This window comes from Carassius auratus, unplaced genomic scaffold (assembly GCF_003368295.1).
Source record: "Carassius auratus strain Wakin unplaced genomic scaffold, ASM336829v1 scaf_tig00217280, whole genome shotgun sequence".
In the NCBI taxonomy this organism is placed as follows: domain Eukaryota; kingdom Metazoa; phylum Chordata; class Actinopteri; order Cypriniformes; family Cyprinidae; genus Carassius; species Carassius auratus.
The window spans coordinates 90,666-116,971 of NW_020528980.1; the positions used below are offsets into that span (position 1 = coordinate 90,666).

The window sequence follows — 26,306 nt, forward strand, 5'->3', positions numbered from 1 at the left end:
TTCAAATATCTCTGTGTTGTTAACTTAGCTATCGGCGCGTAAGCACATCAAGTAAACAACATGCGATGTTGTCATCAAACTGCACTTTCCACATGTACAGCTTAAAAAAAAAAAAAAAAAAAGACGACATAAAGTGGAATTAGTCATTTTCCAAAACCGCTAAGCAAATATATACAGTTTCAGTACATACCACATAGAGACGTCGTTGCTGATGCTGCTCTCGTTCAGTTTCAGCCTCGGGATCTGATTCTGGATCATAAATATACGCTGAATCTGACTGTTAGCCATGGTTTGTTTTGGATGATGTTTTTTTTTTTCTCACGGTAATGTCACAGTTTCCAGATTCTCTCAACGCAAAAGCCTACTGGCGCTCGTGATTCTTTAGCTCCGCCCACACGTCACGCCTCCAGCCGGTCGTGTTTTTCCAGGAAAAATCGGTACAGACTATCTTTCTCTAATAAATATAATAAAACTAAAGACTTTTTGGAGTTATGAAGGATGCAGTACTACTCTATAGGTACTCAAGATTAACAGGATATTGAGTGAAAATGAGCATTTCACCCCCCCCCCCACCTTTAAATATTTCGATTTTATAGGCTACTTATTTTCAGGCTTTTTTATTTTCATTTTAATCTGGACTACAATATGCCATAGATAATGTTTGAAAGTGTTTTGATTCTTTATTGTTAATTCACACTTTTGATTAGGGCTTCATTAGTTAACATTAGTTAATTTATTATAACATACACTGACAATGAAAAATTCTTCTGAACATTCATTAATCTTAGGCATTGCATTATTTAACAACACATTAAAAAAAGTTTCAACTGTGTTATTTAATGAGCTAACATGAACTAAGACTAAGATTTTTTGTAATATCTCTGTAGCAAATGTAGCTATTGCTCATTGTGAATGTTAATGCATTAACTGAGGTTAACCAATGAGGTCTTATTGTATATATTATTATTATTATTAAAAACAAAAACATTTAAGCAAGCCCAGCCCACTTTAAGCCCAACCCATTACTTTTAAAATATCTTTCCCCAACACTGCTTTAAACAGGCTTCTGTCTCTGCAGAAGAAATTCATGCTGTGCTGAGTTTTAAGCGGTGTGATGCTGCAGTGAGACAGTTATTAATATACAGTATATCTGTGTGCACTTCTCCTTTACAGTCTCTCTGCTGGTGCTACACACGGGCCAGAGGATAGAGCACTTACCAGGCCCTCATCGTTAACACAGGAAACACACTCGCACCTACATGTGCTTTTGATTGTAGCTGAAAGCGCCTGACTGTTGATTAGCATGATTTATGCCAAATTTGGGAGGAGTTTTCACTTGTCAGTCATGTTTGGAACCCTAATAAGTCATTGTGGCAGGAGTGTTTCTTCCGGGCCCTCCTTGTACTAGACGTTCCTCTCACTCCTTCTGTTTCTGTTTTCAGGGAATGGCGGGTAATAATTAATCCTTTTATGTGTAAGAAGCCGAGCCGCTTCTATTGTCCTTCCTCTCGACTCAATATGAATGGGGTTGCCTAGGAAACCTTTGTGTGAAGGTTCAGTGTTCTCCAGCATTCAGATCTTTTCAGGACTGCTGTGTTTTCTGCTCAGTCCTGGACGGTTCAGCATATATAATGTCTGTAGGATTTGCAAAAGGAATGTTTGGAATGTTTTTGTTTGTGTGGAGCGTCTAATGTGCTATTACACTTTTGACTTTTGCGCACTGCTGAATATTCTCTCTCTCACACAGCTGAAGGATCAAATGTTCATATAGAGTGAGAGATTTCAGCCGTCACCAACCAGAGGTGACTTTCCTACAGCTTATCTGTTTTCTCAAGCTTCTCATGTTAAGTGTCTGAATTTGAGTGTCTCTTCCAGACCTTGCAGCAGTGAATAGAGCTAATGTGTGTGGTTCTGTGTGTGTGTGTGTGTGTGTGTGTGTGTGTTTGTGTGTCCTAGATTCCCTACATTATGGGGAGCAAATGTCCTCACAAGTATAGTTCTGTCATGACAACTCTCTGAGACTCGCTGCACATATAACATATATGAACTAACCCACATACATAACATACATGAAATAATCCCCAAGCAGATCTATACAGGTGGAGCTGGGGAAGCTGGAGGGTTTTTGAAGCATGCTGTGACTGCTACAGCAAGCATTAGCCCAGTATTTGAATCTTGAATAGCAGCTCATTGTCTGCTGATGTGAAAAGAACCAATCAGCTGCACCAGGGCTTAAAACGGGCCGAGCGGGCATCATAGTCTCGGGCCAGTACCAACGAGGCCAGAATAGCTCAGGGTTTCCACAGTCGAGCCTGAAGCTAAAACACGCCCTTTACATGCCTCTCATGAACAATGTCATATAACCTCATCATTTCACCAACAAAGAGAAGGTGTCAGAAAACTAAGAAATAAGTCACTGGAACATGCGCGATCACAAAACGAAGATGATAAAAGCGGACATTTGTTTGCATGCTTTGCTAAATATTCAAATTTAAAAGCATCAATGTTTTACTATAGATTAAGTGACATATTGATCAATAATTTATCAGGACTTAAAATTAATCACACAGAAATAAATGTATTTCTATTTTATTTATTAATTTTTAACGCTTATGAAAATAGCCTGCTTATTCAGTCGAGTCTGTTTCTGTTTATTTGTAGCCCCAGCAGCCTACATACATCACATTTAAAATGAATGATAATATCTCTATTTTTATAAAAGCTCCCGAACAAAAAAAACATTATTATATTTTTATGATATGATCAATTTTTATTAAACTCTCGAGACGAGACTTATGACAGATTATATAAATTACTAAATAAATACATGATTGTGATAGAGAATAAGAAGCTGACGACTGATGTCTGATTTCTTCAAACGGTAAAATTAACAATATTTACTGTGGTAATGTTAATGTCTAGCGTGCACAGTCTTTTGTATCGCTTATAAATATGTATGGTGATTATAATCCACATCGGATCAAGTTATTTCAAACACTCACTGTTGACTGAAAGGGAGTTTTGAGCTCAACTTATATTAAAAAGTTTTTAATACTGGTGTTAAAGCTGTTATCTTTCTGAAATGATCTCCAGCACTGAGCTCTCCAGACACAGAGAAACTCCGCCTTTCGTAACCCCTCCTCTAGCCCCAGCTGGCCCACTTTGGCCCAAGGTTCACGAGGCACGATCAAGCCCCGGAAGTGACAGTGGAAACGCGACTGGCCCTGGCACGCACTAGCACGCCCGGTTTAAGCTCGACAGTGGAAACACAGCTATTGTTCCTGACGGTCATTGTCATGTCATCATGTGTGTGTTCTGTTCTATCTGTACCCGTGTAAGTGTCTCCAAGGAAAGTGTGGATGTGTAAGGATTGGCAGTTGGGATCAGCTTTAAACGTCACTGTTAGCAGAGCGGCTCTATTGAGTACAAACATGGCAGTGCTGCTTGTGTGTTTGTGCTGAGGTCCGGCAGCTGTACATCTACACACACTGCACTAAAGCACACACATCTCCTCCAGCTCTCGGTCTCATCAGAAGCGATTAGCCTGATCTAGAGAGAAGTTTCCCCTGCCAATCACACTTGGATCTGCTGCTCCAGAGACGATGGTGCTGACATCTTTGAAGCTCTCACTGAGAAGGGAAAAATAAAGGAAAGCGTGTGAGGGGACATGCAAAGAGGGAAAAGAAAAAGTGGAGAAATGTCATTACCCGATCTCCGAATCCTCTCGGCCGGGAGACTTCTATGATACTCCATCTGCGCGTGGGACTTGGGGAGGAAAAAACCCCAGTGATTGACATGTCAGCACTTCTTGTCCTGGATTTATGCAGTGCGGCTGGAAATGCTCCTGCACCACAAGGTCATAATTTAGCCTCCTCTTGGTTAACCTTCCCCCTGATAGAATTGCTTGTAATTTATAGTATTGTTTTAATTAAATGGATTGAGAGAGACCTAAGTGCCCACAGCTTTCAGACAAGCTATTTTTAAGGAAGTAGTCTGAATCTTTTAACTCTTGCCTGGGACAGTGAGTAGAGCAATAAAGTGGATGACTACTAAACCAGGGATGGTTGTTAGTGGAATTAAATCATTATAGAAAGGTCACAGGAATACACGTGCAACCTGACACAACCACACCTAAATGGAACAACAAAACAAAAGTTAGTCATTTATTATGAGATGTGTTCGTGAATCCTATATAGCGGGACCATCACCAAATGTGATGATTTTGATGTGCAGATTTATTTGAGGCTGGACTTCCTCCAGTGTATGGTGTTAATCAGAGGTGGATGTGTTTATATGGTCATAGATATAGGGCTGTGATGTTTGCCGTGTCACCCGTGGTAGTGCACGTGAGTTCATGCACTCTATAGGAAGCAGAAATAGCAGTTATATAATAATAAAAGTAAAAAAAAAAAAAAATTATTTAGACTAAAAGCCTGTGGTAATTCACAAATTACCTCTAACACCATACGCAGCGTTTCCTTTAGATTGGCAGGTATCAGCGCAGTAAATACAGTTTATGCATTCAGCAAATAAATTTTCTGTTGGGCGATTGACCTTGTTGGGAAACCAAATACAACATTTCCGATCTGGAGCCATCTCCATTCATGTCACACATCCACGTTTTTACAAGTTCCCGTGATCGCAAATGCCTGGCTGGGCAGGTTTGTGAGGTTTTCTCCAAATTGGCCAAATGCAAACAAGACAGCAATAAATGAAAGATGTTAACAAGAAATGTGGCAATGATTCCTATTTCAAAGAGAGCTTGTGTTTATGAGCTGCTTGCTTGGCGGCGGAACAGTGAATGGTGTCTACTCTGGACACGACCCACCACATCACAACAGGCTTAGTCTGTCTAGTGTCTACAGGACATTTGAACTCTGTATCAGTATCAGAGGATAAAGAACTATTTGAGTACTAAATGCACATGTGCTGTTACTGAGTGCTGCTGGTGAATATGTTGAGATGATGTTTAAATTGCCAAAATGTCTTTTTCTGTTAAATGTTTGTATATGTATTTTTAAAATGGAGCTATTATTCTGCCGTCTTGGCCAGGATTCCCTTGAAAAAGAGATTCTGAATCTCAATGGGATTATTTCCTGGTAAAATAAAGGTAAATAAAAAATCAGTACCTCATAAATAGGACGAGACAGTTTACTGTTGGGGATTTGTCATGTCGTGTCATGCCGCATTCAGTGTAGCATCACTGATTATAATGAGTAGTTTCTCACGCTGCACCGCTCATGTCCATTAGACAGGGTGTATTTAACTTTCTTATTTAGACTACTTTCTTGCTTAACTGTATTATTTATTTGACATTTATTTTTGTGTTTTGCAGGCTGTGTATTCACTGATGGAAGTGCTAAAATAAACATGATTTTAAGAGATGTTTATAAATATATACAAATATATAAAATATATAAAGTTTTAAGGCAGCTTTAATAGCCTTTTTGGCAACTCCATGATAACTGATAACAACACAGCATGCATGTAGTTTATTTCGCGGTTTGAAATGAAAGGATATGCACAAAGGCACTGGTGCACGCTGTCTTTCATATCAAACCACGAAATACACTACATGCATGCTGTGTCATGGTCAGTTGTCATGGAGTTACCATGAAACTGAAGAGCACAAGACCGTTTCCGCACTTGTTTGACTCGTGCCTGGCGCTGAAGTGAAGTCTCCCATTCTCAGTCATTCTGTGACTGAATAAATTAACTTCTTGTCAAGAGAAAAATTGACAGAAGCAGTAGTTGTGAGTGGGGTGCAGTGTTGCCAGATTGGAAATGTCCAAGTATCGTACCAGAAATTCAAAATTATCGTATTTGGAAGAAAATTATCGTACACGAGTCAAAAGAGTTATTTATCTATTCTAAACCAACAACATTTTGACACGACCTGCAAATTACCACAATAGATAACTAGGCGTATGGTTGGATGGAAGCAGTGCAACAAAATACTATCCTATTATTTTCTAATGATGCTTCGCGGCACATATTAACATATTAAAATGATTTTTAACACTTGCTTTGTCGCGTCCAGTGAAGAAGGAATTTAGCTGTTGCTGCGTGGTGCAGTTAACTCCACATCTAAGCCACTGTCATCGGAATCCTGCATGTTGCCAGATGTTGAAGGGGTTCTTGCTGTCATGGACCGCAACTAGTGCTCGTTGAGTTTAAAGCAGGGCACCCTCCTGCATTCTTAACACACCCTCAGGTGCACACGAACGCATTTAGAGTGTCTGTAATGAGCCGATATTACATTATTACATATTACATAATATTATTATTTTATTATTTTTTTTTTTATCAACACCGCGCCACTGGCGGTTGTTGGTCCATTATCACCACGGTGGTAAAAATCTGCCACCTTCACAGCCCTACATAGAAATTAATAGGGATTTCTGATAGCTGCTCCAGGAAAACACTGCCCATAACTGCTAGCCATAACCATTTTCACACTCCAAATCCATGCCTTCATTCCTAATGAGAATAGAGAAGCTGACTCTAGATCAGTGGCAAGAAAAGTCTTTGGTTCTGAAATGTTTTAATAATAATAATAATAATAATAATAATAATAATAATTCCTTACATTTATATAGCACTTTTCTAAGCACTCAAAGTGCTTTACATTGTCTGGGGGTATCTCCTCATCCACCACCAGGTTTTAACATTGCTTTAGACAAAATGTGTTTGTCTCTAGGTATGTGGCAGTGTTTTCTTTCAAATGACATCCATGTCAATTGGACTCGTCACTTGAATGTGCTGACCGCTGGATTTAATCCTAATGAGTGTGCTTGTCTCTGCAAATAGAAATGATGTGTAAATGTTTTACATAAGCTAGTGGAATAACTGACTTCAAACAGCATTTGAAATGAAACTACTTTGTGGTTTGCAAATGTAGTTGTAACTTGACTTGTACTGATGACACTGTTTTTGAATCCAGAGTGTGCACATCACACATCTGCTCAGCGCTGTTGTTAATGTAGATTTGATTTGAGAGTAATGCAGTTTCATCGTTTATTTTTAGTATTGTTTTTCCCTGCAAGTGCTTGAAAAAAAGCACAAATATGGGTTGCTTCAACATATTTCTACCAAAGAATGTGCCACATCTGTCAGTAAAAAAAGAAGAAAAAGACCCATTGAATTGGCTTGACGAGCAGCTTTTCCTCCATCTGTTGATCTCTATCTCTGATTGAATCACACTGAAAGGGGTATTCTGGTGCTGTTGCTATCGACATTTGAGTCTGTGTGTTGTATTCACATACTCTGTTATGACTTGATGAAGATTTGTCTCTCTCTGTCTTTTTTTTTCTTTTGTCCAACATGCAAGTTCAGGTCAGCATTCAGACTTTACTCGACTGGTTGCTGTGACTTCACATCTGCTGGGACTAAAGTTCCTATTAAGGAAGACAGAGAGAGAAAGAGAGAGTGACTTGACTGAAAGAATAATATTTTGGGAACTCATGCCAATAAATAGTAGACTCCTTAGATGGAGTCTTTTTGTGACTGATAGAGTACAGTGTGTCATGGTAAACTCTGCTTTGTCTAACCCTGTTGCTGCCAACACAGGGGCTCCATGGGGAAGTACTGTCTCCCCAGTGTTATTTACCCTTTAAACCAAATAATGTAGAGGTTCCTCATCTGATGTTTTCAAGTATGCAGATGATATGGCAATTGTTGGTTTGATCACTGAAGATGAAGTAGAGGATCATAGATGTGTGGATGAGTTTGTTGACTGGTGTCAATCCAGTTTCCATCAGTTAAACACCAGGTAAACTAAAGAGATGATTTTTGACTTCAGAACAAGAGGAGATACACGCCAGCAAATAACTGTCAATGGTCAGTGCAGTGAAGTAGTTAATGAATATAAATATCTAGGCACATTGATTGTGCAATGATTGTGTGTGTGTGTGTGTGTGTATACATAAACTGGTTATTTTCTATCGCTCATTTGTGGAGAGTATTTTGACTTTTTTTTTTATTTCTTTTTTTTATTTTTTACTTTCAACTTTATTGCTTGGTATTTCTCACTGTCTGTGGTCAATAAGAACAAACTAAATAAGATTGTTAATATGGCTAGTGAGACTGCTGTGAGGAAAAGCCATACAATTCTCTGTGATGTATTACATCCACTTTATGGTGAATATGTTACAATCTGGTTGAAGGTATAGTTTACCGTTATTACAGTCTGCGCGTGCACAAGGGTCTTTTTATATCCTCCACTATATTTCTGTTAAATAAATTCTTGTGATATCACAGTTTTCATTTTACATCTATGGCAGTGATACTGTTGTTGTTTGATTCTGGTTGTATTTGTATTGTAATGTAATGTAATTGTCAGTTGTCAAGTCAAGTCTTTTTTATTTTTAAAGCACATTTAACAGCAACAGCATTGCATCAAAGTGCTGTACATTTAAAACAAGGCAGATAACACAATTACAACAAGACAACAACTCTTAAGAAAATGCTAAAGAATAAAAATGAAATTTAAGAGCAGATCTAAAACTTGTCAGTGAAGAAGCAAGCCTCACATTAATAGGCAGGGTATTCCAGAGTCTGGGAGCTGCGGCAGCGACTGCCCGCTCACCTTTTGTTTTGTAGCGACAACGAGGCACGGTTAAAAGAGACCGACTACCCGATCTCAGAGCCCTTTGAGGAGAATAAGGAATCAAAAGATCACAGATGTATTTTGGTGCTTTGCCAGACAAAGCCTTGTATACAAGATTAACAATTTTAGAATCAATCCTGAGCTGTACTGGAAGCCAGTGAAGGGAAGTTAAAATAGGAGTGATGTGATCCCTCTTTTTAGTACCGGTGAGAAGCCTCGCTGCAGTGTTTTGCACAATTTGTAAACGGGAGATCACGGTTTTAGGCAAGCTGCTATAGAGGGAGTTACAATAGACCAAGCGTGAAGTTATAAAGGCGTGGATTACAGTTTCCAAATCTTTATAAGACAGGAAATGTTTTATTTTTGCAATCATTCTCAAATGGTAAAAACGTGCCTTCACTACGGTGCTAATTTGTTTCTCAAAGTTTAACAATGAATCAAATACAACCCCAAGATTTCTTACATCAGTTTTAACACAAGCAGAAAGTGTCAGGGATACGCGGGACTCAGATGCAGGTAACAGAGTTTATTAGCCCACACTGGGCAAACAGGAAAAACAGATGAATGGCTACTCCTCAGAGCAGAGCCAAAGAAACCTCTCAGCGGGGACCAGTCCAAGCGTCTTCCGTGACGCAACGTCAGATCTCATCCACCAGAGCGTCGTTGGGGAACGCAGCGTCAAGTCACACCAAAATCCCTGAAGGAAAGGACAGAGTGCAGAGAGGAGCTGGGGGTCAGGTCTCAGAGGATCCAAAAGAGAGGAGAGGCAGGGACCGGAGGCAGAACCAGTCTAGACTGACAAGGGCAGTACCCGGGGAAAGAACACAAATCCAAAAACACGACAAGGCAGGACTAGGCAGACAGGTTGAAACAGTCACACTCGAAGCACAAAACAATCACAACGGTCTGACAAAAGACAGAGCACGAGAGGGACTAAAATAGAGGAGAGCTAATGAGGAAGGAGTGGCTACAGGTGTGACGGAACACAGGGAATTAAGGGTAATGAGTGGGAGGGGGAAGAAACACTGACAGCAGAACACATGAGCTGTCAAAACAACACCCATGTGTTCTGAGACTAGACACACAGACAACAAGACAAAAACATAGCAACACAGACCTAAGTCATGACAGAAAGAGGGCCCAAACAAGAGGTAGCTATTGGACTAGGCTGACCTAAAATCAGAATTTCACTTTTGCCCTTATTTAATTACAAAAAATTATTAGCCATCCAACATTTTATCTCTTCAAAACAGTCAGAGAGTATGTCCCATGAATCGCAATTGTCGATCTGAGCTGGAAGATAAAACTGCATATCATCCACATAGCAGAGGTACGATATCTTATATTTCTTAAAGATGGGGCAACATATACAGTGAGAAAAGTAAAGTGCCTAAAATGGACCCTTGGGGAACAACGCAAGACAAGGGAACTGGCCGAGAAGAGACACTTCCAATGCTCACTGAAAAGGTTCTATCCTTCAAATAGGAGGACAACTACTGCAACACAACCCCCTGTATACGCACCACCTTTTCCAAGCTGTGTAACAAAATGCTATGGTCGATTGTATCAAATGCAGCACTTAAGTCCAATAGGACTAGGAGAGCGTGCACAGAATTTGTCTGAAAATGTTTGGAAATTAAGCTGACCGTTGATTGTTGTTGATGATGAGAAGAAGGGTTGCTACAGATAAAAAATAATTTCCGAAATGAAAATAAACTAAACTAACTGTTTGAAAAACGTTCCCTGTTGGCTGGGTGGTTAGTCCTTACTAACATACTCACTCAGATAAACATCACTGTTCATACAGATATTTTCCATTCATTCATTCATTCTCTCCTAATTGGTTTGTCTGCAGGAGGTCAGTTATGGCATTATGATGGCACAATCAATCCCAACAGCGTTTTAATGAGCAGAACAGCTTTTAGCTGTCTGGATGATCCTCTCTGCTGGATGTGAATGAATAGAGGCCAACACAGACAAACACAATTAACACACCATAGAGACCCGATTAACTAAGACGATCTTGCTCCAATTTCCCAATGCATACAAAAACACCCGCATGCACTATAACAGACATTTGTTACATGTAGGAAAAGCTGAATGATTCTGCATGTATTGAGGATGGTTCGTTTTTGGTATGTTTAGCTAACCCTGATCAGGACAGAAAAAAAAAAAACGGATAGTCTCAGATTCATTTAAAATATTGCATTTTGTTTAAGGAGCTTTTCAGAAATTAAATTGTATGCATATTTTTCTGGAAGTATCAACTTTTCAGTTCTAAGTTGTTTACTAAACAAAATCAAGGGTTGAAATTTTAATTTCATCCCTACTGACAAACATAAAACACAGAGTCATTGATTATTCATTATCACGCTAAATCTAAAACAGATATGAAGAGAAAGATGAAGACATGAAGACAAGCTATTCTTTCAGTTTATGTTGTTTTGTAGATCAGAAATCCAGTCGGGTACAGGCCAACTTTCAGCAGCCTCAGTGCTGTTCCTGCTGAATCACTGTGCATCAGATGGTCTGGACTGTGTTCCACGCTACAAAAGACTGAAGAATTTGCCCTAATACATGTCTGCTGAAGGTCTATTTGTGCCAGTTTAATCTGTCCTGTATGAGAAATGGAACCACAGTGACCTCTAGTGGCCCAGAGAAGAAACTGCAAGCGTATGCCATCCCATCAAGATTTCAGCCTGATCCAGCATCTAAGGATTGCGCTCATTAATTTTCTCACAGGAAATGATCTTTACATAAAGGAAGACCAGGAGATTCTTATTAGCACTAGTTTGAGATAAAAACTGATTTACTTCAGTCTAGAGTCTCTGTGTTTATATTAGTGTGTAGTATCTACCGAAGGATGGTATGAATTTACAAACTGCCACAGGCCAGGAGTGTTTTTGTTTTTAGTATAGATTTGGAAAAGTGATGATGCACTCTTAGGGTTTGAGAAAGCTATTTTCACAGATGATACATATGGACTTCTGCTGTAATGTGTGTTTTTGCAGGCAGCCCAGTGAACCTGACCTGCCGAGCGTTCTTTGGCTACAGCGGGGACGTGAGTCCTCTCATCTACTGGATGAAGGGAGAGAAGTTCATTGAGGATCTGGATGAAAGCCGAATCAGAGAAGGTGAAATTAAGTAAGTCATGACATCCTTTATTTTCAAGCATCAAAGTTGCTGTCCGTATCTGAATTTGTGTGTGCAGCAGAATTAATTAAATGTTGTGTGTTTGTGCACAAGTGCATAAATCTTCCACATCCAACTTGATTCAACCCTGTCAGAATCATTCAGCGGATGAGTATTAAGACCTTATGAGTAAAAGCATCCCATTAATCTTCAGCTGGGACAGAGACGAGATGAGAAGCGTCTTTCTCTTGTAATCTCCATCTAAATGTCATTGGCTCCATTAATAATGCTGTTCAGGCATATTCAATCTTAAAGGGATAATTCACTCAAAAATGAAAATTGTGTGTTATCTGCTTAACCTCAGGGCATCCAAGGTGTAGGTGACTTTGTTTCTTCAGTAGAACACAAACCAAGATTTTTAGCTCAAACCGTTGCAGTCTGTCAGTCTTATAATGTAAGTGAATGGGAATCACGGCTAAATCATACAATAAAAAAAAAAAAAAAAAAAAAAAAAAACATAGACAAAACCAAATTAAACCCTGCAGCTCGTGACGATACAATGATGTGTAAAAAACACAAAACGATTGGTCTGTGCAAGAAACTGAACAGTATTTATATCATTTTTTACCTCTGATTCACGCAATGTCCAAACTGTTAGAACTCTCCTGAGCGTGTCCTCCTGTGTGCGTTCTCAGCAGCAGGCGCATGAAGCGTCTTCTTCTTTTTGATTGCCACCTATCTCTCAAGTGGACCATTGACACTCCTAATTGAGATTGTAGATAGAGTGTCAATGGCCCACTTGAGAAATAGGTGGCAATAATGCACTTATAATAGTGATATCTGGTTCGCAAACAAATCGTTCAATTTAACCGGTTCTTCTTAGTGAACTGGTTGAACCATTTCACCAAATCGAACCGAATCATTTGAAATGGTTCGCATCTCCAATAAGCATTAATCCACAAATTACTTAAACTGTTAACTTTTTTATGTGGCTGATAATCCCTCTGAGACAGAATAAACCAGTATCCAGGAGTAATTAATGTACTCAAACAGTACACTGACTGACCTGCCGTGAAGAGAGAACTGAAGATGAACACCGAGCCGAGCCAGATAACAAACATACATCCCCACTGCTGGAGCTGTTCTTGTCCTCTAGTCAAGAACCGGTTGTATCAGTTTTCAGATCACCAGTACACTGAACTGAGAACCGTTTCTGTCGGACGCGTCTGATTTGAGAACCGATTTGCTGATTCTCATTCTCGAGTCAAGAACCGGTTGCATTGGTTTTTCGGATCAACAGTACACTTCTAGCTATTCTTAGTTTCTTTCGCACGCGTCCGATTTGAGAACCGAGGAGCTGATGATACTGTGCATGTTTGTAATTTTTCAAGAGGACAAAATGCATATCAAAATATTTTGTTAAACAACAGAAAGTGAGATAAAATAACTAATAATAATAATAATAATAATAATAATATTTTTTTAAAGATGAATGTATCTAATCCGTGTATTTTGTTAAATTATTATGTTAGATTATAGGCCAAAGGGTTTTTCAGGGAAGTTAGACAATAATTACTCTAAAGACTCTGTTTAATAGGAATAAGGGATGATTTATGAAATACCTGTACTTATAGTCAACGATGACACATTCACAAATTGAGTTTTGTAGTAAATAGAACATGAACTTTAGTAGAGCAGCTGATGATACTGAACTGCAACGTGCCGGTTTGTTGATTCTCATTCTCGAGTCAAGAACCGGTTGCATTGGTTTTCGGATCAGCAGTAATCTTTTAGGCATTAAATTACCTCCATAAGCTACAGATTTAACTACTGTGACACATAACATCACTTTAAATTAAGATTAAATAAAAACACTTCTCATAAAGAAACAATTATACAGTCGTGGCAGTGACATATATGTTGTGTTTTGCAAAGTTTGCTGCTTAATCTGTTGTGGTGTTCATTCACATTGTTTCTTTTAAATTTACATTTATTCATTTAGCTGATGCTTTTATCCAAAGCGACTTACAATTGCTATATATGTCAGAGGTCGCACGCCTCTGGAGCAACTAGGGGTTAAGTGTCTTGCTCAGGGACACATTGGTGTCTCACAGTGGATTCAAACCCGGGTCTCTCACACCAAAGGCATGCGTCTTATCCACTGCGCTACCCTTACGAAATTAATTCGGGAGGAACAGTCGCAGTTCATTAACCTGATTAACACAAGTGGAGACCAATCAGTAATCAACTCATGACAAGGTATAAATAACAGCAGAACCTACCTCTGTTCATTGACAGTTTTCAGCATCCCTCCTCCACCCCATTTCTCCTCACTTATAGATCCATCTACTCTTACCACAACCGGGGGGAGTACTCTGGGTTCGGGCCACATCCCGAGCTCGGAGCCCTCCACCCGGACAGCACGCCAAATATGCATAAACTTACTGTATTAATATACGTAGATGTGAACTCGTGAATTTGTAATAAAACCATGGTTAATTTTCATAAGGGTAACACCACCCCCATCATTAAATCATTAAAATCATTTCTAAAAGCTTAATTGGTCAAAAGAATAATTACTTTTCACACACACATACAAATTCGCAGTTTAAAAAAAAAAAACATACCAGCTAACATTAATTGACTAATCATATCAGCACCATATGTGAAAGTATGAATGAGTACTAATCAGGTTAATCACTATCATACTAATTAGATTGTAAGAACAGACTGATTGTTATAAAAGGAGGAAAGAAGTGCTTTCAATTATTGTGTTCTTATTAGCAACGGTTACTTCCAAAGAAAATCTTGCAGCCATCATCACTTTGCACCTGAAAGAAACATTTATCGGATCATTGAGAACTTCAAGGAGAGTGCAGTGAAGAAGTCTTCAGGAAGTCCCAGAGTGTCAAGTCAAGTCACTTTTATTTATATAGCGCTTTAAACAAAAATGATTGCGTCAAAGCAGTTAAAGGCAGTTCATCATTGAATTCAGTGATGTCATCTCAGTTCAGTTTAAATAATATCTGTGCAATCATTTGCAATCAAGTCAACGTCAACGAGTGTCCAGCAAGCTTCAGGACCGTCTCTTAAGAGTCAGCTACAGAATCATGTCTCCAGCAGTACATAGCTTGCTCAGGAAAGGCAGCAGGTTGGTGCGAGAGCATCTGCACACACAGTGAGGCCAAGACTTTTGGACAATGGCCTGGTGTCAAGAAGGGCAGCAAAGAAACCACTTATCTCTAAGAAAACTTCAAGGACAGAAATTCTGCACGAAACTACAATGATTGGACAGTGGAAGACTGGTGCAAAGTTTCATCTGTTTTCTCTGATGAAACTCCCTTCTGACTGTTTGGGACATCTGGAAAATGTATTTTTTGGAGAAGAAAAGGTGAACGATACCATGATTCCTGTGTCGTGCCAACAGAGGAGCATTCTGAGACCATCCATGTGTGAGGCTGCTTTTGACATCCTGCAAGATGAGTCGAGTAATTTCTTACCACTAAATTCAAAAAAAAAAAAACAGAGGTGTTAATTATCAGACCTAAAACCTCTGCATGTAATAACCTAGAACACTGTCTAAGACTTGATGGTTGCTCTGTCAATTCTTCGTCATCAGTTAGGAACCTAGGTGTGCTATTTGATAGCAATCTTTCCTTTGAAAGACACATTTCTAGCATTTGCAAAACTGCATTTTTCCATCTAAAAAAAATGTCAAATGCAGAAACCGTTAATTCATGCATTCATGTCCTCAAGGATAGATTACAGTAATGTTTTATTTTGTGGTTGTTCTGCACACTTAATAAACAAACTACAGTTAATACAAAATGCAGCCGTTAGAGTTCTTACTAGAACCAGGAAGTATGACCATATTAGCCCGGTCCTGTCAACACTGCACTGGCTCCCTATCAAACATCGTGTAGATTTTAAAATCTTGCTTTACTTATAAATCCCTGAATGGTTTCATTATGGTGACCGGTGATGTGACATACAGCACAGAGTTTGTGCTCTGCATTTAACCCATCCAAAGTGTGCACACCCACACATATCGTGAACACACACCTGGAGCAGTGGGCAGCCATTTATGCTGCAGTGCCTGGGAGCAGTTGGGGGTTCAGTGCCTTGCTCAAGGGCACCTCAGTCGTGGTATTGCCGGCCCGAGACTCAATCCCACAACCTTGGGGTTAGGAGTCAAGCTCTTTAACCATTAGCCCATGACTTCCCTGTACTAGCACCTTAGTATTTGAACGAGCCCTTGTTACATTATAGTCCTTCACGTCTGCTGCGTTCTCAAAACTCTGCCATTTTGATAATACATAGAATATCAAAATCAACTGCTGGTGGCAGATCCTCTTCCTATTTAAATCCCAAAATCTGGAATAACCTACCTAACATTGGTCGGGAGGCAGACAGACACACTCTGTCATTTTAAATCTAGATTAAAGACCCATCTATTTAACCTGGCTCACACATAACACACTAACACGTTTGTAATATTCAAATCCATTAAAGGATTTTTAGAATGCATAAATTATGAAAACCGGAACTTCCCAAAACACTTTCCATAACACATGGTGTACTTGCTACATCTCAACTCAACTCAACTCAACTTTATTTATAAAGCACTTTCAACTCCACAAGTGATACCAAAGTGCTCTACAGAAAGTATAAAAGAGAAACATAAAAACCAAAACAGACATATGACATACACACTTACAAAGCATTGTCAAAAGCTAAAGAAAACAAATAAGTTTTAAGCACACTCTGAAAAACACGTTTTTACAGACTGAGGAAGGTAATTCCAAAGCCTAGGAGCTGCAACAGAAAACACCCGATCACCTTTACATTTTAAATGCGTACCTGGAACCACAAGAAGCAACTGATCATTCAAGCGCAAAGATCTGCTGGATTGACAGCGGCTGATTAAATCAGTAACATATTCAGGGGCTAAACCATGCTTTAGTTTAATTAAAACCAGAGTAATGTGTTCTCTCTTCTTAGAAAGTCTGGCAGCTGAGTTCTGAACGAGCTGCAAATGGGAGAGAGAACCCTGACTCACACCCAGATACAATACATTGCAATAATCAAAACGTGAAGACACAAAGGTGTGAACAACTTTCTCCATATCATTAAAAGTAAGAATAGATTTCAATTTAGATATTGATCTAAGATGGAAGAAACTATTCATAACAACAGCATTGATTTGCTTCTAAAATTTAAGCTCAGAGTCAAAAATGACACCAAGGTTCCTCATGCTAGACAGTTTTTTCCCAGGAAACAACCCCAGGCAGTCATCATCCACACACCCCTTATTTCCAAACAAAATGATTTCAGTCTTATCCTCATTTAATTGGAGAAAGTTATTTGCTAGCCAACACTTAATTTCTGCCAAACATGCATGAAGATGGCACTTGAATGGCACTTTTATGCCCATGTTTCAGTGGTACATAAATTTGAGAATCATATGCATACAAATGATACTGAATCCCGAATTTATCAAAAATAGAACCTAGAGGGAGCATATAAAGGGAAAATAAAATTGTTCCCAGTATTGAGCCCTGTGGAACCCAAACACAAGGGGGGCAATGGAAGAAAAATAATCTGACTGAAAGAGTCCTATCCTTCAAATAGGAAGAGAACCATTTCAGGGCTACGCCCTGAATACCAACCTGATCCCTAAGATGATCAATGAGAATGTCATGATTAACTGTATCAAATGCCGCTGTAAGATCTAACAACAGCAAGACGACATGTTTTCTAGAATCAACACCTTGTAGGATATCATTAGACACCCTCAAAAGAGCCAATTCGGTACTATGACCAACTCTAAAACCTGACTGGAATATATCGCAGATGTTATTTCTAATTAAAAAGTCATTAAGCTGTGCGTGCACAATTTTTTCTAGTATCTTTGAAATAAAAGGCAATTTTGAAATCAGAAGAAAACTACTCATGTCAAATGGGTCTAAGCTGTTTTTTTTTTATTCTAAGGGGCTGTATAACCGCGTGCTTAAAACTAACCGGAGCAACACCAGATGACAAACTAATATTGATAATAGACAGAATACTTGGGCCAATTAAGTCAAGTACCTGCTTAAACAAAAAAGGAAGCACATCACCAGGAGACCTGGTGGACTTCATATTAGCAGTTATATCCTTAAGCTGCTGCAAAGACACAGTCATGAAACTGGTCAATTGGTTCTGAGGGGCAACAGAATCAATAAAATCATTGCCAACAGATGAAATTAGAGATCTAATTCCATCAACTTTACCAATAAAAAAGTTAAAAAAAACTATTCACACGTCAGCAGAAGGAGTGAGTGCAGGAGTAGCAGTAGGATGAAGAACAGTATCTACAGTAGAGCAAAGTACTCTAGAATTATTACAGTTTCTGGAGATGATGACAGAGAAATAATTTGATCTAGCCAATTTAACAGCTCTTTGATTCTCATTCAAATGGTTCTCATAAGCGACTTGTAATTTATCTTTAACACATTTGCGTTCAGCCTTCCTACACTCCTGTCTAAGAGCAAGGGTAGTACTGTTCAACCAGGTCTATAAATCAAAAACCATAACACAGATTTAAAAGAATTCAGCATAATTAACTGAGATTGAAAAAAGCTAAAAGACGCAGAAGGTGAAAGTCTACACTTAAACTTGTCTTTAAAAACAACTGCAAGACCCCCGCCATGACCAACGGACCTAGGGGTACTGAAAAAACTGCAGCCAGGAGGAGAAAGTTTAGAAAGAAAAGTAATTTCACCAGCATTAAGCCAAGTCTCAGTAACAAATAAAAAATCTATTAGGATGAATAACTTATTTGCCAGAGATCTCACATTTATCAATGCCATTGTCACTGGAGTGGGAGTGGCATAAGAACATCGTTAGAAGAATGGCATCTACACTAATATTAGTCTGTTTCTCTCTTATTCCGATGTCACCGTAGCCACCAGATCCAGTCTGTATCCAGATCAGAGCGTCACTGCAGTCACCCGGATCCAGTACGTATCCAGACCAGATGGTGGATCAGCACCTAGAAAGGACCTCTACATCCCTGAAAGACAGCGGAGACCAGGACAACTAGAGCCCCAGATACAGATCCCCTGTAAAGACCTTGTCTCAGAGGAGCACCAGGACAAGACCACAGGAAACAGATGATTCTTCTGCACAATCTGACTTTGCTGCAGCCTGGAATTGAACTACTGGTTTAGTCTGGTCAGAGGAGAACTGGTCCCCCAACTGAGCCTGGTTTCACCCAAGGTTTTTTCTCCATTCTGTCACTGATGGAGTTTTGGTTCCTCTGGCTTGCTTAGTTAGAGACACGTATTTTCCAGTAATACGTCGACTTGATAGCACAGATACTATTTAAACTGAACTGAGTTGTTTGATGGCATCACTGAATTCAATGCCATTCAGGCCCAGAAGCAAATGTCATCAAGAATGACAGGCAAGGCAGGAATGGATCGCCATCATTCAGGCCCAGAAGCAAATGTCCAGCCAGAGAGAATTGCAGAGGTTTTGAAAGACAAAGGTCAACACTGTAAATATTGACTCATTATATATTTTTTTGCCAATAAAAGCCTTTAAAACTTATGATATACTTATCATTGTTTTTCAGTACACCATAGAAAAATGGGGAAAATAATCTACAAATACTGAAGCAGCAAACTGCCAAAATGTTTGGTCATGACTGTATACCAATATTTATTTAATAAGATAACAGATCTTACAGAATTCTTTAATTGTTTTAAGCAGACATACTTATTTATGTAAAATAAATTTAGATTAATCCTTATTAGCAGTGACTTATCTTATCTCTTTCTTTTGATGTTTGATTTATCTTAATGACACATTTAACAGCAACTAAATGAGGCCACTGTCTCCGAAACCAATTTGTAGGATTGTTGACTCTATAGAACAGCATCAAGGGTAAGCGAGTGTCTGGTGAATATATAAAGTAAAACTAACTTTACAGTGCTTTTTTTATCATCGTTTTTGGCATTTTGGCATTTCAGCATCATCTCGTTTTTGTCAATGAAAAAAACTTCATTACGCACTGCTCTCTGTGTTGTTAAGAAGATATTGATTCATTATTTAGGCTGTTCTGCATTCTTACAACGTTCATCAATGAAAGATTTTTGATATGGCCAATCAACAGAGGTGGGTAGAGTACCCAAAAACTGTACTCAAGTAAAAGTAAATGGGTCGAATGAGTCGAGGCCGGTGGAGTAATAGAAAATGAGCGACACCTGCGCCACTCATGGGTCTCGAGTCCCACGGAGGTGCTCCAGAAGGATACAAAGGAGGAGTTACGACAGTGAAGGAAGAGAGAGGACCAGGCATGGATTTTATTTTGTGTTTGGTTTTGTTTGTGCGCGGCAGTCATCCGTGAGGGGCTGTCACTCTGTGTTGTGTTTATTAAATTATTAAAGTTTGATTTAAGTGTTCGCCAGATCCCGTCTCCTTCCCGTGACTACGAATGTTTTTACATTGTTACATTGGTGCCGAAACCCAGGAGGAAGGAGGGACGCACTGCTGAAGATCCCTCACCGCTGTGGTGAATTCCCGGTGTCATCGAGCATGGCGAAGCAGTCTGCTGTCGTGGATGCTCGAAGCGGTGGGCTGGAGTGGGTTGCCGGGGGGGGGGGGGGGAGACAAGCTCAGAGATGGCTGCCGTCCGTGAGGGAGTGAAGGAGTCGCCGCCGTTTGCCTGGGACTGGAGCCTGCTGCCATCCGCCATGGTTGGGGAGGGAATGGGGGACTCCTCTTTGATAGAACTGATTGCCCGAATCTGAAGGAGCCAGCGGAGGAGTGTCATGCCATCCACCAAACCAGTGGTGGTTTTGTATGCAAACATCAATGCCTTGAATTTTTTGCAAGCAGCTATTGGTACCAGTGCCAATTGATAAACAGAGGTGTGACGTGTATTCTTTTCAGCTCGTAAAAAATTCATCTTGCTGCTGCATTTGGGATTAATTGTAAAGGTTTGATAGAACTGGCTGGAAGACCCACCAGGAGAGCCTTGCAATAGTCCAGCCTGGACAGAACAAGAGCTTGAACAAGGAGTTGTGCAGCTTTTTCCGAAAGAAAGGGCCTGATCTTCTTAATGTTAAATAAAGCAAATCAGAAGGACCAGACAGTTTTAGCAATGTGGTCTGAGAAAGTCAGATGATCATCAATCATAACTCCAAGGTTTCTGGCTGTTTTTGAAGTAGTAATGGTTGATGTGCCTAACTTGAAGGTGAAATTGTGATGAAACGTTAAGCTTTGAAAAGCTTTGCAAATGCAACTAAAATGTACATAAATTGCAATAAGTACATAGATTAAAAAAATACCATCAGATCTGAAGCATTCCTATATATACAATTTTATGTAGGTGGAATAGAACCTTGTTTGAGAAAAAAGTTTGCATAAGGAAAACGTAAGTTTGCTTGTGAAAAAATAGAGGAAACACTTCCCAAATGTACATGATTTTGAAATCACATTTATCGGATCAAATCAGAGAATCTCGTTTAGAGCACAAGTTCTTTGTGTATTTTTATTTTTGGATCCACAGCCATTTCATTTGTAGTTTTTTTTGTTGTTGTTGTCCTTACTGTTGTTTGAGAAATGTAGCTTATTAGTGTGTTCAGCCAGTGATGAATGCTAGCTTTAGGAGTAGATGGTTGTTGCTGAACAGTTTTCCCCTTCTCTGCTCCATTACAGAACTATTCGGGCACACTTAGGAGAACAGGAGGTGTCCATCTCGCTGACCATAGATGCTGTGGAGGAGAGTGACATGGGTAACTACTCCTGTTATGTGGAGAACGGCCATGGCAGACGACAAGCCAACATCCAGCTCAGCAAGAGGGGTAAGAGACACTGAAGAGCACTGAGCAGCACTTTCTAATCATGTCTGGTCTCCAGGTGACTCCTTTATTTCTATAGTGCTTTATACAGTACAGGTTGTGTCAATGCAGCTTCACAATGTTAAACAGGAAAATAGTGTGTAATTTACCAGCTGCTCTTAGTTTTGCTGAAAAATTTTCCAATATTATTGACCATATTATTTGAAGTAATAAAGATGCACTTAAAAAAGTTAACAAAAGTAAATTTGAAAAGTAAAATTGTTGATTGTGAATGATGCTTCTTAACATCTTACTCCATGCTTAGCTGGATATTTATGCAACATTAAGATTCTTTCCCTTCTTAGAGACCTAGTTTCCTTTAGTTATATTTTTTATATTTTTACATAATAAATCGCTTCTCTTTTAAAATATGAACCTGAGAAGTGCTTTGATGGCAGACCGATCCTCTTCATTCTGTACATGAAAGAGATCACTCTTCACTTCACTGTTTATTTCATGCCTGCAGTGCTCTGTTAGTAAATACACATCCATATGGGCTGATTCTACTCTACTGCAACACGTGACACTTGACACTTGTTTTTCTTTTAAATCCAATGGGTTAGATAATAGAAATAGAAACATCCGTTTGCCTGAGAATAAATTTCCTGTTGAGCCCATATCTGAGGGTTATGCTTTTAATTACCAGTTACCTTCAGATCCAAAAACCTGTAAGAATCGATTAACACTTTGACAGTTCCTACCCCAGCAGACACACTGAGAATTCAAGGAGTTGAAAAACGACACGACTCGACTCGACTGCAGATGCATCAATGAGGCCATTTCCTTTGACAAACATTGAATTAATCAGCTTTCATCCTTCATTCCAGAACATAGAACACATACACACAAAAGTAACCCTCATCTCTGCTCTCTGGCATGATCCAAAATGTCACCGCCGATGAGCAGAGCTGCTGATATAGACTTGACACAACACGAGAGCACAAGGTCATGAGTCTGTCAGGTCCACCGCCACATGAACTTTGTCCAGTTATACAGGATTCATCTTCATATGGTGCTGTGGCTTTTTCAGATTCTCAGCTCCCGTACTGACACAGAATAAGAACATCACAAATGCATTGATGGTGTTAAGCTTCATTTGGACAGATGTAATCAGACCCTGAATGCCTTGTTCCTCTAATGTCTAGTGGTAATGACCTGCACTTCAGTGGAGGACAGTTAACAGTATTTTCACTTCCTTGCTTTACTTAAGTACATTTTTCAAGTATCTTTACTTTATTGGAGTGTTTTTATTTAGAGAAACAAGAAATACATAATATTGTACTTCCTCCACTATTTTTTTTTTTTTTAATAATGTTGTTCCTCATTATTTTGAACAGGAAAAATCATCATTCGCTCCAACATGCGATACCGTATGGAGTGCCAAACCTATATATATATATACTTTTATTTCCTTATGTATATTTATTTATTTTTTATTTTATTTATTTATACATTTATTTATTTACACATTTATGTATTTATTTCTATATTTAGTAGGGTAATGTGGCATGTGTTACCTCAGGAATATCAAGCCAGTGTAGGTGAGTTGCAAGCTTTGAGATCGCAGTGACACCTTGTGTTACATAAACAAAAAGAAGAAGTGTAGCCTACATGCAAAGTCATTTGAGCTCGGACAAACTCTTCCTGTTTACTTTACAGCTTGCAGTGGTTCATACAGCTCCATTCGTTCACAATGAATAATAATTTTACTATAAATAATATTTACAGACAAGATAAATAAAAAATAAAAGTGGAAATAAATAAATGAGCTCATTCAAATACTGAGGTGCTAAATCATTCAGGGCTTAATAAGTAATAAGCAAGATTTTAAAAACTATACAATGTTTGATAGGGATTGAGGTCATAAACTCATTAATTAACGTTTCTGCATTTTGACATTGAGACATATTTAGATATTTTTTTTTTTACATAGAAACATGCAGTTTTACAAATGTGTCTTTCTAAGGAAAGTTTGCGATCAAATAGCACACCTAGGTTCCTAACTGATGACGAAGAATTGACAGAGCAACCATCAAGTCTTAGACAGTGTTCAAGGTTATTACAAGCAGAGTTTTTAGGTCCTATAATTAACACCTCTGTTTTTTTCAGAAATTAGCAGTAAGAAATTACTCATCATCCAGTTTTTTATATTAACTATGCATTCCTTTAGTTTTTCAAATTGGTGTGTTTCACCGGGCCGCGAAGAAATATAGAGCTGAGTATCATCAGCATAACAGTGAAAGCTAACACCATGTTTCCTGATGATATCTCCCAAGGGTAACATATAAAGCGTGAAGAGTAGCGGCCCTAGTACTGAGCCTTGAGGTACTCCATACTGCACTTGTGATCGATATGATACATCTTCATTCACTGCTACGAACTGATGCCGGTCATATAAGTACGATTTAAACCATGCTAATGCACTTCCACTGATGCCAACAAAGTGTTCAAGTCTATGCAAAATAATGTTGTGGTCAATTGTGTCAAACACAGTACTAAGATCCAATAAAACTAATAGAGAGATACACCCACGATCAGATGATAAAAGCAGATCATTTGTAACTCTAAGGAGAGCAGTCTCAGTACTATGATACGGTCTAAATCCTGACTGGAAATCCTCACATATAAAATTTTTAAGTATGTAAGTATGTATATCTCCCAAGGGTAACATGTAAAGCATGAAAAGTAATGTTTCAGTAGTGTATGAAAAGCCGCCATACCCAGTTAAATAAAATATATAGCATTATTAAATTTACAATTTAAAATGAAAAAAATAAACATTTATCGATCAGTACTTCATTTTAATACTTAAATACAATAATAATAATAAAAAAAACTATACTTTTGTACTTTCACTGGAGTTAAATTGAAAAGGAGTACTTAATACTTTTACTGGAATAATATTTTTATAGGGTATTTGCACTTTTATTCATTGTGTACCAGCCAATTGTTAGTGTGATCAATCTGTGCACTGGTAGGCACAGACTCAATGGAGCACAGGAAGGGTTTGCTCACTTTGGTGTTTGTTTGACAGGTTTAACACACACAGGATGGAAAGAACAATATCAGGAGTCCTAATCTGAGAGAGAGACGTTTCACTCTGACCTGATCACATTGTTTATTGACAGCGCGAGCGTTTGCTGATGTATGGCAGGTGTATTACTGTATAACTGTCTCTCTGTCTGTCTGTCTCTCAGCAGAACTCATGTATACGGTGGAGCTGGCTGGAGGTTTGGGAGCCATTCTGCTGATGTTGATATTTTTGGTGTCCCTTTATAAGTGTTACAGAATTGAACTCATGCTCTTCTACAGAAATCACTTTGGCAGTGAGGATGTGGATGGAGGTAAGGAATATTAGAAAGAAGTTCCAACAATCTAGAGCACTGTAGTATTCATTATTAATATTATTTTCTTGAGCTGTTATGGTTGATCAGTTTCTCCTGCACAATACAGTAATTCGTGAAGAGGCACAAGGCATTAAAATGCTTTAGTGACCCAATGCTTGGTCAGCTTAACCCTTGTGCACTGTTCGATTTCTGTGTACACCCTTTATGGAGCGGGTCAAATTGACCCTCATTGGATTCAATACAATTCCTTAAAAATCACACTATGAAAAACAAAGATTCAGGTACAAACTGAAAACTTTTATTATCAACATTTGTCAAATAGTCCCCCAAAAATATATCTGAAGGTATGATTTAATGAAAATGTTTTTTAACCATTTTTAAAGATATTTTGTTTTGAAAAAAATTTGAAAATAAACAGTATGCTGACTTGTTTTGCATATACATTTTTTTTCTTAGAACATCATAACTGAACAATTAAATGTAGCTGTATAATGAAAATATTTATTTTCTTCAGTTGGCTGTTTTGTAAACTCATTTCATAAAGTCATGAAGTTACTTTTGACATGATGAGCACACAGCAAATGTGTGCTTTTGGCATATGAATTTCTTGCACTTCACACACATGGTGCTGGTTTTGCTGTTGCACATGAATGGGCACACCTCACATCTCTTCCATTTTTTTTTCCCTATCATCTGTGTTCACTCCTTTATTTTCTGTGGGTCTGACTCCAGATGCACGTTTCTGCCCTCCATGTTCAGAATCTCTCTGGGTAGCTCAGGTTTGTCATTTGTAATTTGCCATTAATTTTGAACACCATGATTTAGCTTTTCGAAGTGTGTTTGGTTAGGGTTAGAGCACTTTTAGATACACTTACACTTTTGAACTGGAGCTGATGCCTGACATACATGAAATATTTTTTTTTTATTTTGTGTCTGTACAGTTTCTTTTGAATGGCTGTCTATGAGGGTCAAACTGACCTACGAACATCACACAAGTAATTTTAATTTTGCGTGTGTATGTAAAAAAACCCAGCATGTTGAAACTTTGCATGCATGCAAAGTCACAAAATATCAATAAAAGAAAAAAAGGTTTAATATTATTTCAGGTAGCTTGAAAAAAATAAATGATAGGTAATTTTTACCATCTGTGGCTTACAAAATATTTTCTGTATTGAAATAAGTGTGGAAATCCTAATTTTTTAGCTTCAAAAAGTAGTAAAATAATAAAATAACAAAATATAACCAAGAAATGTTATTATTTTTGTTCAATACAGTTTCCTTAGAGCGTTAAAATATGCGGGTCAAATTGACCCGCGAACATCACGAACCTAA

General features: G+C 38.6%; 1 protein-coding gene across 1 annotated transcript in view; it reads left to right on the forward strand.

Annotated features, from left to right (window-relative positions):
- LOC113100473 (interleukin-1 receptor accessory protein-like 1-B) overlaps nt 1-26,306 on the forward strand; it is a 71,107-nt gene that overhangs the window by 38,483 nt on the left and 6,318 nt on the right. The window contains exons 3-5 of the mRNA XM_026265206.1: nt 11,620-11,752; nt 21,446-21,591; nt 24,828-24,971. Of these exons, the coding sequence (XP_026120991.1) occupies nt 11,620-11,752; nt 21,446-21,591; nt 24,828-24,971 (423 nt within the window). The remainder of the gene's footprint in view (nt 1-11,619; nt 11,753-21,445; nt 21,592-24,827; nt 24,972-26,306) is intronic.